The sequence below is a fragment of the Otolemur garnettii genome, unplaced genomic scaffold, assembly GCF_000181295.1.
Source record: "Otolemur garnettii isolate 467f Iridium unplaced genomic scaffold, OtoGar3 scaffold00007, whole genome shotgun sequence".
Classification (NCBI taxonomy): domain Eukaryota; kingdom Metazoa; phylum Chordata; class Mammalia; order Primates; family Galagidae; genus Otolemur; species Otolemur garnettii.
Genome location: NW_003852402.1, coordinates 14,243,925 through 14,260,806, shown reverse-complemented (window position 1 = coordinate 14,260,806; position 16,882 = coordinate 14,243,925). Strand labels below are relative to the sequence as shown.

The window sequence follows — 16,882 nt, the reverse complement described above, 5'->3', positions numbered from 1 at the left end:
CACTTTGCGTGCCGGTGAGGTGATTTGAGCCGTCTTGTTCTGTGGTGTGGTGTGGTGTGGTGTATGGCAGGTGTGTATGTTCTTTCCCTGGTCCTGGTCTTCACTACGCTGGCTATGGACCTGGTCTGCTTACTACAGCCTCTGACTGGTGCTGGTGATGGCAACTCCCCCCTGCAGCTCCCCTGTGACCCAGGCCTGGCAGCTCTGCAGTCACTGCCACTTCCCCAGGCCTGGCAGCCCTGCAGTCACTGCCACTTCCCCAGGCCTGGCAGCCCTGCAGTCACTGCCACTTCCCCAGGCCTGGCAGCCCTGCAGTCACTGCCACTTCCCCAGGCCTGGCAGTCCTGCAGTTGCCACCTCCCCCTCGTGTTCTCATTCTGCTGCTCCCATTCCTCTTCAGACTTAGTTTAGAAGAGGCCCTTTTGAGGTGAAAAACCTTGTCAACTTTTCTCAATTATTTTATTAATCTCTGTTGATTTGGTTCTGATCCCGGGCAAGTGACTTCCTTAACATCGAGGCTCCTAGAAAAGCAGCCTTTTACCTCAACTTTAGTACTTTGTTTACATTTTATTACTCTCACAGTTACTCGAGGGGGGAAGCTTTGTAAAGCATGTGCTGAGCCCTGTGCCTGTTTTCTGGCTCACTGGCTCCTGTACTAGACACCTGCACCAGCTTGCTCTCCCTACCCCCAGCTCCTTTCACTGGAAATTCAGATGAGAAAATCTAGAAGACAGTCAGTTTCATGGGGTTTGCTGCTATATGTTTGTTACCATGTGAATGAAGACCCATCACCCCTGAGATTTGGAAATGCAGGAGACTGGCTATCAGCAGGGCCTGGATGTTGGTGGGGGGTGTGTAGTAACAAAACAGTGGTTCTCAACCTTCCTAATGCCGCAGTCCTTTAGTACAGTTCCTGTGGGTTGTGACCCACAGGTTGAGAACCGCTGGACTAGAACACAGCTGATGGAAGAGAAAGGACATGTATACCCCAGTGTCTCTGGGAAGGTGACTTTACACTTCACCAGAGTATGGGACCCTTTTATCATGCTGAAAGGAGGAAGCTCTATAAGAAATTTCCTCTGGCAGTTAAGAGGCATCTACTGAGGCTGCATTTTTAAGTCCCTGTTCCTTGTGCACAAATCCAATGGGTCTTTGTTGTATTTTAGCTTCACCGAGTCAGCTTGGAAGGAGAATTCTAGCCTTTCTTTGGGTCAAAGTTGTGAAATAAAGCAAAAACCAACAAACAACCTTTCAGAATCTATAAAGAGTGACTCCCCTCTCCCCTTCTTTTTGCCCTTTCCCATTTCAAAAATGTCACAATTATTAAAGGTCACATTTTTGGAAGAAACTTGTACCAGCCTGTATGAAAAAACAATCCACTTTGGGGCTGTATGTTCTCCACGAACCTATACATTCTTGGTGTCTATATTCACACACAGGCCAGTGGGAAAACCACTTAAATGTGTTGCTTATAAACAAGGATTTAGATATACCTGGGCATGTTTATGCCAATCAGGATGGCTGGCCTGATGTGGAGTTTGAAAAGAGTTTGTGCTACTATAGTTGAGTATCTGGGAGCTATCATCTGAGTGCTGAGATGTTTCTAGGGCCAAGGGACAGAATATAGGAAAGTGGGGAAATTTAGGCCATGTGGTGGTTTATGGAGCTGCTAGTTTTGCTCAGTTGGGAGTGGGCTCCTAGCTGCCCTGGTAACTAACACCAATACCCTTCTTGTGTAGTGAGTAGTTTTCTCACACAGCTCAGCTCAGCTCAGGGCTGCTGGTCCAACTGCAATGTGCGTTGAAAACTCTTGGCACGGCTGACAAAGATGCAGCTTCTATTTCTGGCCCTCTGTCCTAGGCTTGACATCAAGCTTCATCCGTTTCTGTAAGGAGCTCTGAACACCGTCATGGCCCACACTTTGAGAAACGTTGTCCAGCCTGTTAGTACTCAGTTGCATTTCAGAGCTGACCCTTATTACCAATTGAGGATGGAGTAAAATTGCAGAAGAATGACGACTGCCACAGATGTTTCCTGTGTTCTTAATCTCCTGAAACCGGGGGATTCCACCCTGCCCTACACATTTTCTCCCACCCTTTTATTCAGAATGTGGCACAGCACTATTTGAGAGGCTGAAGGATCTACTCCTGAGTAATGGTGTATGTGTAGGGGGAGGGAATAGTTTCTTTTTTAAAGTGGAAGAAACCCAATTTTAAAAGCTGTAACTCTCTGCGCTTGAATCTCAGACTCCTGGGGCAGAGTCCCCAGGTCCTTCTATCGGGGAACCTCAACTTCTATTGTCAGGAGAGAAGGGAGGGACCCAGGAACCTTCAAGCTGAGAGGATGGCTCTTTGGTTCCCTCAACACATGGCTTATATTAGTGAGCCTCAACTTCTCAGAGGGCTGGTCTGCTTCAGGTCTTCAGAGACCCCCTAAAAAGAGAACTGATAATTAAGCAATGGGACTTAGGGATGTACATATGTCAATTCCCGGTGCTTATCCAGGCATAGTGTGGTGTATGTGTGTGTTTAAGTGATAGGACTTAGGATCCTTATGGGAGTCAGTATTTCCACTCTCTTCTGTTGAATAAGTTTAAGCGGGTGCCTGCATTTGCATTTTGAATTTCACCTCCTGCTTCTTTCCTTCTGCCCCACCTGGCTTTCTTCTGAAGTTGCTAAGCAGTGGTGAAGGAATCAAGTCAGCAGCAGGAGGAGAAGAAGGAGGGAGCAGCAAAGTTCCATGAAATTATAAACTGGGATTTACTTTCTGTCCTCACCTGACCACCCCATAGCATGGTTGGGAGGGCGTTGGGGATCGAGAAGGCCTTGTTGAGAGTGATGCCTGCAAAGTAGTGACTCCTGTGTCTGACTGCCCACAGGCTAATCTTGGCCACCCCGGGAAGGGTTCTGGTAGCTCCAGGCCAGGCTTGTGTTGTGTTGCATGGGGTGAACAGAAAGGAGGGAGGTGCATTCCTGGTAGAGTGAGCTCCAGACGTGCTGGTAGTGACTGTCCCATAGACATAGAACTCAACGGAAGACAGAATAGGGGTGGCAGGATTTGGGGGTACTGGAAAGAGTACGAGGCCCTCACTTGTTCACCTCTCACCTCACACAATGGACATTTTATTTGCTGCTGATGCTAGCCAAGGCTAAGCAAGCTTCAGCCCACCGCTCTCCAGCCAACTAAATTATGGCTTCTGATGGTCACTGGCAGTTGGCTCTCTGACCTGTTATGCTACTTATTACTGAATCCACTACCAGGGCTCCTGAACATGAGGAGAGAGAGGACTCCTGCATTAGCTGGGGCTCTTGCTCTCAGATACAGGCCTGAACATGAGGGAGGGAAGAGGGCAACACAGAAGAGGATGACATTGAAGGCCACGTGGGTCTCTGACAGCCAGATGCAAAGCCAGTCCTTTTGACACAGAGTCAGCCTCCACCCAAAGACAGCCTGAAGGTGAGCTCCTCTGAGCTCAAGGGTTCTAGGTGACCCAGCACACACAGAAAGAGCAGGTCACAGGCCTTATTCTCACCACTCCAGTTTGGTTTGGGAGGCCCCAAAAGGAGATGATTGATTTTATGCTCCCGGGAACCTGGACAGGCCTTAGCTGATTGTCAGGCCTGATTGCCAATCTACATCACTTGAGTATAAGTAGAAACTGCTCCAGGCCAAAGCCATTTAGCTTTTATCCCCCTTTCTCCCTTCCCTGTGAACAGTGAGAGGAAGACGTGTCTCAGGTTGCAAAGGGCTGAGAACATGGCTATGGTCCAGTGTCCTGGGCTCCCTTTGGGGCCAGGAGGCTGCTTCTGACACCTATGAGGTTTCTAGCACCAGGCTCTTGGTGAGTTGGGACACCCTTGAACCCCATCTGAGTGTGAGAGGTGTCTGCTGTAGGGGAGAGAGCCCTGGAGGGAGTCAAGACTAGCTTCTCCAGCTCACTTGTTGAGTCATATCAGTTTAGGTTGTGCTAAGTGCAAGCTGATTTCTTTTCCTGCAGGAATTCCAAAAGCCTCTTACTTACATCATATACTATGCATCACTGAAAAAGAAACATAAACAGCATTTCCTAAATATATTTGGCCGTGGGACCCTTTTGAAACTGAGCAACCTAAAAACACCTTGCGTACAGAGTTCATGAAATGCCAAGCTGCAAGTTACCATCACTGCACTTTCTGCTCCCGTTTCTGTCATCTGTGGATTCCGTCTGGCTCCTGAAACATTGTTGGGAAGACCTAATGGTGGCCTAACACAGAACAGGTACAGGAACCTAACCTCAGTCTTTCCTGGGGAAGTTCAGGGCCTCTTTCTCTGCTGGGACCCAGAGACTATTCCTGTAAGAACCTGTGTGTGATCTGCTCTCAGCTGTCCAATTATGGGCAGTGCCCTGGGCGTGGGCAGCATGACAAGGATTTCCCCTCTGCTTCTGCTGTGTTCTGGAAGGCCCCACTTATCACACAAGGTCTGTTGGTGGTGTTGTCCTCAGGACCAGCCTTCTTGGCCTCCCTGGTTGGAGCTGAGGGCAGGTCTCCAGTGTGGATGGGACAAGCTTGGGCAGGGGGTGGGTTTCCCAGGCTGGAATTGTCTCTTTTTGTTTATAAAACACTGTTAAAAGATTATTGCCTCCTCTACTGCTGAGGTCCGATGCGTGTCTGCATTTGATACAGGTTTTTTTTTGCCCAGAGGTGAGCAAAACACACGACAAATGACGTGGCAACTGGCCACATGGAGATGTTGCACGTGGTGGTCTGGCCGGGAAGCAAGACGTGGGTGGGCAGAGGGACGCGATGCCCCATTTTCAGACTCTCAGAGGCCCAGCGCTCAGGCGATGTTGGGAGGTCGTGGTGAAGGTAAACGGGGACACAGACAGTCAGTTCCTGGGTCGAAGGCATTTAGAAAGTCTGTTCTCATCAGGAACCGAGGCTGAGAAGGAAGGTGGGGTGGGCAGGTGCGAGAGCTCCCCGCCCCCAGCCTGAGCCGGGCTAGTCGGAGAACAGGCTGGCGAAGGACTTCCTCAGGTTGCGGATGGTTTCGGCCTTGGCCTCGTCCTCGCTCGGGGTCCCACGCTGGGTGGAGTCGGACGTGCTGAGGCTGTTAGTCAGGGACTGAGATTTGCTGAAACAAAAAGGCAAGGGGGCTGGGGAAGACAAGGCCAAGACTCCAGAGGAAATGAGTCTTGGGGGCTTGCGTGGAAGCCAAAGGGGCCACCCCAATCATCATGAAGCTATTCAGACCAGAACCTGGAGGTTCAACACTTACACGGTGTCAGGTGCACACTGTGTGACCCTCAGGTGGGCTTAGACTTTTAGATTTTAGGTTTAGAAATTGGGGCTCTCAGAGGCAGCTCACTTGCTCTGGTCTTCACAGGGGGTCCCGGGAAGCCCGGGAGGCTCACCACCTTCCCGTGACCCCCACTTCCTTCCTGTGACCCCAGGTGGTTCAGGCAGCAGGCGACCCTGGAGAGGGGACTTGAGCTCCCGTCCGCCCGCGGGTGCAAACCCACTCTGGGAAGTGGACGGTGCGGGTCAGAGTTACTCCCTGCTCCTCCAGCCCCAGCTTGGGAATCAGGAGGCCTGCGTTCTAGACCAGTGTTTCTCAACCTTTTTTAGCTCATGGCAGACTTGAACCTATAGTTAAACTTCTGCAACACACTTAAATTATGTTGATGGACAAAAAGAGTAAAAAAAAAGAATACACTTACTGTGCTTTGAACTTCTTTCCGTAATTATTTAATAAATATCTTTTAAAATGTTCGCGGCATATCTAAGATCCTCTCAACAGTGCGCCGGGTGAAAATCGAGGTTGTAGACTGTGCTCTGCCATTGGCTATGGCCCTGGGCAAGAAGCTGACCTTCCCAGGGCTTCCTTACCTACTCTGCAGACTGACCCTCAGGCCCTTCTCGCTGTGCCACTCTGGGCTTCATTTCCCAACTCGGCTCTGAAGCCTTTTTTGGCCACACCCCTCTGCCCTTCCCTTGCGCCCAGCTTGGAATGCTCACAGTGCGGGTGCTTTAATCGCAGTGTGCCACCTGTGTGTGCATCACCAATGCCAACTGTCTGCGACTGCTTACTGAGCACCTCCCTCATGCAGGCCTAGTGCTAGGTGACAGGGGTGTAGGGATGCCTAGCCGGCTTTAGGCCCTGCCCTGCGGAGCCTCACAGTCTAGTGAAGGCAATAGACATAGGAAGAGATGACATAAATAGGTCTGGAGCTGAAAAGGTCTGCACACAATCTTGTCATCACATTACAAAGCGAAATCTGCTTTGAGGCAGGATATCTTTTCACCCCTTGCTTCACAGAGCCTTACCCAGGACCAGGCAAGGACTAGGCATCTGGTAAATACCTGCTGACTTGAGTGAAACCAAATGCTTTGAAGCAGTAAGTCCAGATACTTAAATGTTTCTAGCAGATAACTGTCAGCGACCAGACCTAGCTTAAGTCCCAAAGCCCTGGTCTGTCCTGTGATTAGCTGAGCTGACCCTGTTATATGGTGACAGGCTATACACACGTGCCTCTACAGTGTCAGCACCACCCTGAACACTAACTGTGGGCGGACTCACTTTAATCCTTGTAATACCTGGTGGGGTTATTGTATGTAAGGATGTCCCAAATATTGAGTGGAATATACTTATATTTTAAAAAGTCTTTGTCTTTCATCCAAAATTCAAATTTAACAGAGTGACCTATATTTTCATCTGCTAAATCTTGCAACCGTACTCCCGTGGATCACTCACACAGCTGCAGTCATCAGGAAATCCAAAGTGCAGAGAGGTGAAGTAACTTATCTGAGGTTCTATCATTTTTAAGTGGGAGTGCCAGGATTTGAACCCAGGCCATCTGACCAGAGTCTGTGCGGTCAGCTGCTATGCCCCTATTGCCTGGAGGCCCCTTGATAGTATCTATCAAACTGAAGCTACATTTATCCTTTGATTGAATAATAACATTTAAAGAATTTACTTAATAGTGTAATTCTGCAATTATGAAAGTAGATGGTCAAGGTTATTTCTTGCTGCATGATTTGTAAGATCAAATCGGTTTTTCTATTTATGGTGAATTAGTTAGATAAATTAGTACAACTTACAGTGGACTATTATACAGCTGTGAAAAAGGAGGCAATTTCAATGAACTGAGAGGAAGAGCTCCAGGATTTATCGTTAAACATGAAAAGCAAGGAACCTAACGGTGTATAAATGATTGAGTGGATCAGAACATCTATTTTTGTATTTTCATAAGGAAACAGTGAAAGGACACAAAAGAAACTAACAAAAGTGGTCATTTCTAGGGCCCAGGGTAGGGGGGCAAAGTATTAAGAATGTAGTGAGAGTGAGGCTTTTCATTGTGTATCTTTGATATCGTCTATGTCTTTTAGATCTTTGAACCATGGGAATGTATTACCTATTTAAAAGGTGGGGATATTAGCATGATCCTTGGACTGGATGTCCTGGATTCAATCCCAGCCTTTTCTACTTATTAATGGTGGAAGCTTTCCGGAGTTATTTAATCTTTCTCTGCCACCTCATCAGTAGAATGGGGATAATGATAGTCATTAACTCTTAAGCTTCAGAGAACTTTAAAAAAAACCCAACTTGGCACAAAGGAAGTGGACGGTAGCCACTAGCTATTAAACTGTGATGACCAATGAGTGTCTGGAGCTGAAGGAAGGCAGATGTTCCAAATCAACTAATTTGAGACCTCTCTTTTAGACCTCAAATCAAGAGATGGGCCTAGGAGGAAACAGGAGGTGTATGTGTGCAGTGATGGCTGATTTATAAAAATGGCCACATCAGTTCCTCCCATCCCTATCATCTGCCCTTTTGCAGTGTGACTTTGTAGCTCCTTCCTCAAGAGACTATTTCCTACCTCTTGAATCAGTGCCCGCGGCCCTCTGACTTCCTTTGTCCAAAAGCATGTGATGGAGTAACACTGTGTCCCTTCCAAGGCTGGGTCCCCAGAGTCCTTGAAACTTCCACTTTTTTTCTTTTTGGAAAGTAGCTCTACCATGTGAGAAAGCCTGCAGTCCCTTGGGAGGATGAGGCCCCATGGAGAGAGGGAGGCCCCAGGCAGAGGAGAGCGTGAGGTCCTCTTGGACCATCCAGCCCCACTAAAGCTGCCAGATGACTGCAGCTGTGTGAGTGATCCACGGCAATAGGGTTGCCAGGTTTAGCAGATGAAAATATACGTCACTCTGTTAAATTTGAATTTTGGATGAAACACAAAGACTTTTTAAAGTATAAGTATATTCCACTCAATATTTGGGACATCCTTATATCTAAAATTATCTGAAATTTAAACCTAACTGGGCATCTTATATTTTATCAGGCAATTCTATAGGCAACACTGGCAGAAGAACCTTCCTGCTGAGCTAAACTCAGAACAAACTGGTGAACCAAAAAATTGTGAACAAAGAATAGTTATTCTCTTAAGCCACTAAGTTTAGGGTTGGTTTGTTATGTGATAAGAGATAACCAAGGCATGTATCCATGGAGGGTGACCATGGGGTCTCCCCACAAATTCCATCCTCAAACCTGTTGTTTACCTACTTAAAGTCTAGGGGAGGCCCCATAAAGTCTTCCTTTGTCTCTGAGTCCTGAAGTCTGAATCAGCTCAGTTCTGCTGTCCCCTAACTCCACCCTATCCCCTTTCTAATTCCCAGAGCACTTACTTGAGATGGGGTTGGGGTGGTGTGGGCTTCTTGGACTCTTCACCCTGCTGAGAGGTGCTTCGGCCCTGCACTGGAGGCCGTGGCTGTGTGGTGAGGATGGCGCCTGGCTTGGAGGCCTGGTTTGGGGAGCTGCCACTGGACGCCCGGGATAGCTGTGGAGAGCCCGGTGACCTTTGCTGCTGTGGAGATCCCGACTGGGGGCTCAGGGGCTGCTGGCCTTGTGGGGACAGCCTCTGTTGGGAGGGGCTTCCGGACCTTGGGGTCTGAGGAGACTGAGCTTGACGAGGGCCCCCTTTGGAGATGGGAAAAAAGAAAGTTAAGTTCAACATTTTTCTTGGGAGAAATACAGCTATATATAAATAATGTTGCTTCAAGGATGTTTATTACAGTGTTTTTAAAAATGGTGAAAAACTGAAAACAGTATAAATATCCAGCCATAGGGAAGTAATTAGGAGCGTTAAGATAGATCCATGTAATCCATGTATTACTCATGTGGCTGAGTAATATTAAATGATACAGGACACTGTTGAGAATATTAGCATGTGCAAACAACAAAAAAAGCAGCTTACAAACAGTATATATGGTTTATTCCATTTTGATGCATATGTATGAGAGCTGTGTGTAGAAGAAAGACTGGAGGTTGAAATCTAACTCAAACCAGTGTGAATCAAAAGTAAATGTGCGTATGAATCACTGTGGAATCTTGTCAAAATAAAGATTCTGATTCAGCAGGTCTGCCACGGGGGTTATGGACTGAATTGTGTCTCTCCCTCTTCCACCACCATTAGGTTGAAGTCCTAACACTAGATGCAACTCTATTTGGAGATAGGGTCTTTAAGGAGGTAATAAGGTTAAATGAGGTCATATGGGTGGGGCCCTGATCTCACAGGAGTGGTGTCTTTATAAGAAGGGGCAGAACATCAAGAGTGTGCATGTGTGGGGCACAGAAGAAAGGGCATGTGAGGACACAGCAAGAAGGTTGTTATCTGCAAGCCAACGAGAACCCAACCCTGCCTGCATCTTGACCTTGTACTTCCAGCCTCAAGAACTCCAAGAAAATACATTTGTGTTGTTTAAGCCCGTCTAGCCTATGGTATTTTGTTATTACTCTGCAGACTTAGCAGAGTAATATAAGGATTTTGTTTGTTTTTTATTTGTTTTTGAGACAGAGTCTCACATTTTGCCCCGGTAGTGTACCGTGGTGTCACAGCAACCCCAAACTCTTGGGCTCAAGTCAGTCTCTTGCCTCAGCCTCCCAAGTAGCTGGGACTACAGGTGCCTGCCACAACTCCCAGCTATTTTTACAAACAAGGTCTCACTCTGGCTCATACTGGTCTTGAACTTGTGAGCTCAGGCAATCTACCCTCCTTGGCCTCCCAGAGTGCTATACAGGCATGAGCCACTGCACCTGGCTGATTTTCTTTGTTTTTAAAAAAAAAAAAACCAAAAAGATACCAGCCAGAGCTGCTGAGTCCTTGTAATAGTCATATCTTTGTGTCAATTAAGAAAAGGTGGCTTTCTCCATTGGATTCAGTTCTAAGGCAGGTGCCAGGAGGACAAGGACTGGACTTTAGCCAGCCTCCCATTCAGATATTGAGTCAGCTGGGCACCTTCCCAGAGGACACAGCCTGTGTGTCTGGTGGCTCTAACTCCACGCTGGCACCAGGAGCCCTAGGCCCTGACACAAGCCTTGCCATTAATGTGCTAGGTGACTGTGGCTAAGTCATTCCTCCTCTCTGGGTTTCTGGGCCTTCCTTTGTAAAACAGGGCTGTTGGACTATTCAGCAGACATCACCCTGCTTGTGAGCATGCAGAGCACTTTCTCAGTGGGGTCGCATGGCGGTGCTAGTTTAGGAGCTGACTGGACATGACTTTGATTCATCTTTTGTCCCAGTAGATTGGAGGGTGTGCTGATCTCCAACTCAGACACCTGCAGGGCCAGGCAGGTGGGAGTAAATGAAGCAGGCGAGGGAAAGAAGAATAAGGTGGATTTAAGATATTTTCTCACTTGAGATAAAAACATAATCCAGAGAACTATTTCTCTAAAAAGGTGCAACATAGAAGAAAATAGCACCTGATGCCTCCTGTCACTGTGGAAGTGACAAGAGGGAGGAGCTGGGCCTGAGGCAAACGGAGGAGGCCTGGGTCTGTCCAAGGGAACAGCTGTTACGAACGCCAATGAACAGTTGTGATGTAGGAATTCAGGCCCATTCGAGAGCTTCTGTCCTATCAGGAGAAGCTAAAAATCTAGATATTAAAGGGAAACCTCCTGATTTTTAAAAGGTTGGCTACTCTTTGGGTTTTTAAACCCACTGCACGTCAAACAAAACAGTTGTTTTCTACTTTTACCTCACATTCCCACCATACCCCTTTCCTGGTAGGTATCTTGGAAAACCTGGATGCTCGTTCATTGACTGGTTAACTATTTGTCGATCCCCTATTAAACATCTGGGATTCGTCAGGAAACACCCTAGTTATTTCCCTCAGCTTCTGGGCAAAGCAAACTATTTAGTCTTTTTATTTTAGCACATCCCAAACCTATCTATATATAGTTTTATATATATTTTATATAAACATATAAAGCATTTGCCTAAGCCCAGCATTTGTGCCTAAAAAAATGAAGTTTTTTCAAAGCAAATTTCATTTTTACTGAGTTGAGATGAACAGTGAGTTCACAATGGGTGAATGATGTTGATCTTGGTATTTGGGGAACTCACTGCAAGTGTTGTTTTCAATGACCCTTGTTATTTTTATTCTGAATGTAAATGCGCCAGCCATTTTCCTTAATTACCTTCATTGGTTTTAAATGGATTGTTTTTCGCCTCACTAAAAGTTATGTTTAGCCTCACGTCCCTTAAAATAATATCTCTTTATCAAGCACGTTTCTACTCTGAGCCAGAGAGGAAATGGGGATACAGTAGTTCTCTGTTTCCAAAGGGTTCTGTTCAGATGTGTTTTTAAGAAGTCAGTCCTGGGGCAGAGGCCCCACCAGGAGCCAGGTGGGGGTGAGGAAGAAGTAGTTTTGGAACATTTACAACTACAGAATTATTGCTAGGCAGGAGGGCAGCGGGGCTGCGCTAGTTGTAAGGATTGTTAATGATAATGATATTAGTTATAAAGATTGTTAATGGTAATCACTAAGAGAAACATAAGACACCAGTCATTAACAGTCGGAGTGGCATAATAGTAATAGCAAATGATTAACAGTAAGAACTGACAACTCCTAAGCACCGCTCTGTGTCAAATACCTTGCTAACTATGTCACCTGCATTATCTCATGGACGATTTCCCAGCCTTATGGGTGGCAGCTTTATGTCCTCCTTTACCCTGGGGAAACTGAGGCTTGGAGAGGTAATGTGACTTGCCTAAAACTGTGAAGGTGGTTAAGACATGGAACTGGCTTAAAAAACACACGTCCTCCTTCATGTTTACGTGGATGGAGCTAGAAAATATTCTTCTTGGCAAAGTATCTCAAGAATGGAAGAAAAAGTATCCAGTGTACTCAGCCCTACTATGAAACTAATTTATAGCTTTCATATAAAAGCTATAACCAAATTATAGCCCAAGAATATGGGGAAAGGGGAGAGGGAGGGGAGGGGAGGGGAGGGGGGAGGATGGGTGGAGGGAAGGTAATTGGTGCGACCACGCCTATGGTTCATCCTACAAGGGTACATGTGAATCTTTCTAAATGTAGAATATAAATGTCTTGACACAATAACTAAGAAAATGACATGAAGGCTGTGTTGGCCAGTTTGATGAAAATATTTCAGATTGTATATAGAACCAGCACACTGTACCCCATGACTGCATTAATATACACAGCTATGATTTAATAAAAAAAAAAAAAACCACACGTACCTGCTTGAAGAACAGTAATGTTCATGAGGCTAATGTAGTTAGGAAGTTTAAGTTGAAGCCAGTCCTCATTGACCATTCTAAAAATCCTTGGGCCCCTAAGAATTATGCTAATCCACTCTGCCTGTGCCCTATAAAAAGAGCAACTGAGCCTGAATGATAGCACATATGTTTACGACATGGTTTATTAAATATTTTAAGGCCGTTGTTGAGAACTTCTGCTCAGAAAAAATGATTTCTTTCCAAATATTACTGCTCATTGACAATGCACCCAGTTGCCCAAGAGCTCATTGGAGGTGTACAAAGAGATTAATGTTTTCATGCCTGCTAGCACAGCCTTCACGCTGTGGATCGAAGAGTAATTTTGACTTTCACGTCTTATAATTTAAGACATGTATTTCACAAGGCTATAGCTGCCACAGATAGTGATTCTGCTCATGGATCTGTGCAAAGTAAACTGAAGAGATTCCAAAAAGTATTCACCCTTCTAGATGTCATTACGAACAGTCGTGATTCATGGGAGGAAGTCAAAATATCAACGTTAACAAGAGTCTGAAAGAAGTCGATTCCAAGCCTTGTGGATGACTTTGAGGGGTTCAAGACTTCCCTGGAGGAAGTAAAGTAAGTTACTGCAGATAAGTGGAAAGAGCAAGAGAACTAGAGTTAGAGGGGGAGCCTGAAGATGTAACTGAGTCCCTGAAATCTCATGATAAAACTTGAATGATGAGACCTTGCTTCTTACATAGAAATCAAGAAAGTGGTTTCTTGAGATAAAATTTATTCCCGGTGGAGATGCTATGACCATTGTTGAAATGACAACAAAGGACTTAGAATATTGCATACACTTAGTTGATAAAACAGTGGAAGGGTTGGGGGGTGCCTGTGGCTCAAAAGAGTAGGGCACCGGCCCCATATGATGGAGGTGGTGGGTTCAAACCCAGCCCTGGCCAAAACAAACAAACAAACAAACAAAAAACCAAAAAAACAGTGGTAGGGTTTGAGAGGATTGACTCCTCTTTTGAAAGAAGTTCTACTATGAAGAAAATTCTATCAAATAGCACCACATGCTACAGAAAAATCATTGTGAAAGGAAAAGGCAGTCACCATGGCAAACTTCATTGTTGTCTTATTTGAAGAAATTGTCACAGCCACCCCTGCCTTTAACAACTGCCACCCTGATTACCAGCAGCCATCAACTAGAAAGCAAGACCCTCCACCAGCAAAAAGATGACACACTGAAGGCTCAGATGATTGTTAGAATTTTTTTTAGCAATAAATTACTTTATAGTTAAGGTATGTACATAGTTTTTTTTAAGACAAAATACTACTGTACATTAAAGTGCTATAGTAAAATGTAAACATGACTGTTATAGGTACTGGGAAATAAAAAAATATTGTGTGATTCTCTTTCATCGTGGTATTTGCTTTATTGTGATGGTCTGGGATAGAACCTGCGATATCGCCAATGGATGTCTGTATACAGCTGTAAACAATTCAACCATCCGCCTTTTCTTCAATACTTTCTACTTTTCCAGGAAGAGAAGAACACACAAGAAGGATGGATGGTGCATTTTACCTAAGACCTATAAAAGAGGAAGCCAATTGGTGCCCAGTGCTGATTTTTCTCAACAAGCAATGGATCTGTTGCTTTAATAATTGTTTCTGGGAAGGCCACGATATGATGGTACCGTTTTCTTACTGATAGGCTTTTAAGTAGATCCTTATACGATTACAGGGAAAGTGCTCACTCTGCTTTCCTGCTGTGCAGCTGTTCTAGTTCTGCACTGGCAGCAAATGTGCCAGAAAGTTTGGATCTCTAGAGAAAATGCAGGGCGGACTTCTGCTCGTGAGAACCCCTGAACAGCTGACAGTCCTCAAGAAAGTCACCCTGCTATTGTCACCATGTTCCTTCATCTTGGTATCTAGTTTATCCATTCTCTATTAAAGAGTGACATTCACATGGTAATGCTGGAATATTTTTGAGATTACATACAATGTCCCATTTTCCGTTCTTTCTTACTCTAGCTGGTTGACTCACAGGGCTCTAATCAGGCACCACTCATTGCTATGAGTAAACACCCTCTAGCAGGTCTGTAAGGCCAGACTTGTCAATCTGCCATTTTCTTATTGTTCCTCCTTGGGCAAAGCCTCAATTTTCACCTCTGTAAAAAGGAAATACTGTTTTCACTGAAGAGTGGTTGGCAGGATAAAAGTGCAAAAATAGAGGGGGCGATCTCACAGCACTTGTACATATATGGAATGTAGTAAATTGACTTTCTAGGTGGCATCTTCCTTTCCTGACTTTACGGGAATGACACCTCACAGTGTCGTGAAGTGGACAAGTGTCCTCTGTGGCTAGGGTATTAAGATGGATTTTCCCGGAGTGCCTTCTGGAAATCACACATGGGTCCCTCACTGCATTTCAAGAGCCTCACTGAGACGGTTTCTCTTGGTGGCGTGTCCTGGGTCATACCTTGTGGAGGTGGGCGTGGCTGGGGCTGTCCTAGCTGAGGTCCCCGCTGGGCTTGCCCTGGAGATTTTGCTGATTTAGTCTGCGGAGCCTAGAGCAGACGGAGAGAAAAGAAGCCTGCTGATGTCACCACAGCCGTTTACTTTCTGGGTGGGAGAGTTTAATTTATAAAGATCTTTTCATTCGGGAGATAAGACTTAGATTAAGTCTAGAGTTCTGGGGAGTACAGTGTAATGAAGTCCTACTCATGTCTACCTGGGTGTAACCACTGCCTGGATCAAGACATAGCACATTCCCAGTGGAGAAGGCTGTCCCCTACCCTCTCCCAGGGGACAAATCCCTTATGACCCCATCTGATCATTATTCAGATGTCTGTTGTCATAGATTAGTGTTTGTGGGGAAAGTGAGGGTGGGGGGACAGGTTTTGAGACTTGCTTTTCTAGGAAGATGGGGATCTGGCAGATTTTTTGGAGAATAATCCAGTGGTCTATGGTGGGGACAGTTGGGGCAGGAGCTATGTGAGGGCTTGTCCAGGTTGGAGGATGGGGAAGTGGAAGACACAATGTCTCTATTGACTGGTGCGGGAGCAGCACATAGAGGGCACGTGTGTACATGTACTCTGGCACGTGTGCGCGCACACACACACACACACATCTTGCTCAGGCCCAGGTTGGAGGGCATGGAAGGGACAGCTGTCACTAATGTCAGCCCAAAGATGCCCAAAGGCCAGCTGGGACAAGATTGTTCTCCCCGGGGTGGTGGGGGGAGGAGGGTCCCCCGGGAAGCTGCCTACATACACACACCTGTCAGGTGTGAGCCCGGCCTCTGCCCACATCCCATTGCTTTCTCCCTGCGGTGGTTCCTTTGGTCCCAAAGACTCCCCATCCCCAGACAGCCAGCATTTCTCACTGCTAGAAGTCTCCTTTGTCCCTCAGGATCTTACCCAAGGTCTCAGGGGCGAGGGCACCATGCCTCCTGGCATCAGGAGTTGGCCCATCTTGGAGACCACGAGGTCGGCCATCAGCTGTTTGTCCTCTTCCACATGCTCCCCAATCAGGGGCATTGAGCTGTCCATTACCTGAGGGAGAGAGAGGAGGCTGAGGGACCCCCAGGCCCGAGAGCCTGGCAGTTGTGCAGCACATCCCAGGAGCGCCAGCTCAGGACTTAGGACAGAGGTGACCACCAGATGGCGATGTCCACCACACAAACCACCGGCTGGCTCCTCCCGCTGGGACTGGGCCCCAAGGAGCCCCTGGGTGCCATTCCATCCCCCCTGCATTTGCCCGGCCGCAGCCATCTGACTCGCTCTCCGCCCCCTCCTTTCCCACTCAGGTCCCCTCCCAGGCTTAGGGTTGGCCTCCTCTGCCTCTGCTGAGGTCAAGGCTTTCCGCAAAGCCGGAAACAGTGAAGGTGGGGGCTCAATCAGGACAAAAAAAATGACAGAAGCTGGAGCTGATCTAGGGTTCAGAGGGAAGAGGGAAGGCCTGTTCTCTGGGGCCCTGGCCGAACATAGCTGGGAGCAAAACTCACTCCCCAGGGAGCTGGGCTGTTCTAGAAGGAAAGTGCTTGTGTGGGGAGGTAGCCTGAGGCATCACAGCTGCCCCTTCTGCTCTTCAGAGGGATGGAGCAACTGAGGCCCAGAGATGGAAAGGGACTTGCCCAAGGTCACACAGGCCAAAGACCCACGTGATTGCTCAGGCACTGGCAGCTGTAGGAGGTCTTAAATGGATGTCCGTCAGGCTTTAGCAGATCTGCAAAATGGCTGGCCTTGTCATCTTCTGTCCTCCTCCACTGTAGGAATCCAGCCGCCTGTGCTCACCTGCCCCACCCCCATCACTCACTGTCTTGTCTCCCATTCCCCTGAGCCCTGAACTCACCAGGTTCTCGCTCTCCTGCA

The 16,882-nt window shown here is 46.9% G+C and overlaps 1 protein-coding gene across 1 annotated transcript in view; it reads right to left on the bottom strand.

Annotated features, from left to right (window-relative positions):
- Positions 1–3,052: 3,052 nt before the first annotated feature.
- Positions 3,053–16,882, bottom strand: part of LOC100966203 (synapsin-3) — a 70,752-nt gene continuing 56,922 nt past the window's right edge. The window contains exons 5-8 of the mRNA XM_023509294.1: positions 15,929–16,063; positions 14,989–15,076; positions 8,661–8,952; positions 3,053–5,112 (exon numbers count right to left, since the gene is read on the bottom strand). Coding sequence (XP_023365062.1) covers positions 4,980–5,112; positions 8,661–8,952; positions 14,989–15,076; positions 15,929–16,063 — 648 coding nt within the window. The 3' untranslated portion in view covers positions 3,053–4,979. The remainder of the gene's footprint in view (positions 5,113–8,660; positions 8,953–14,988; positions 15,077–15,928; positions 16,064–16,882) is intronic.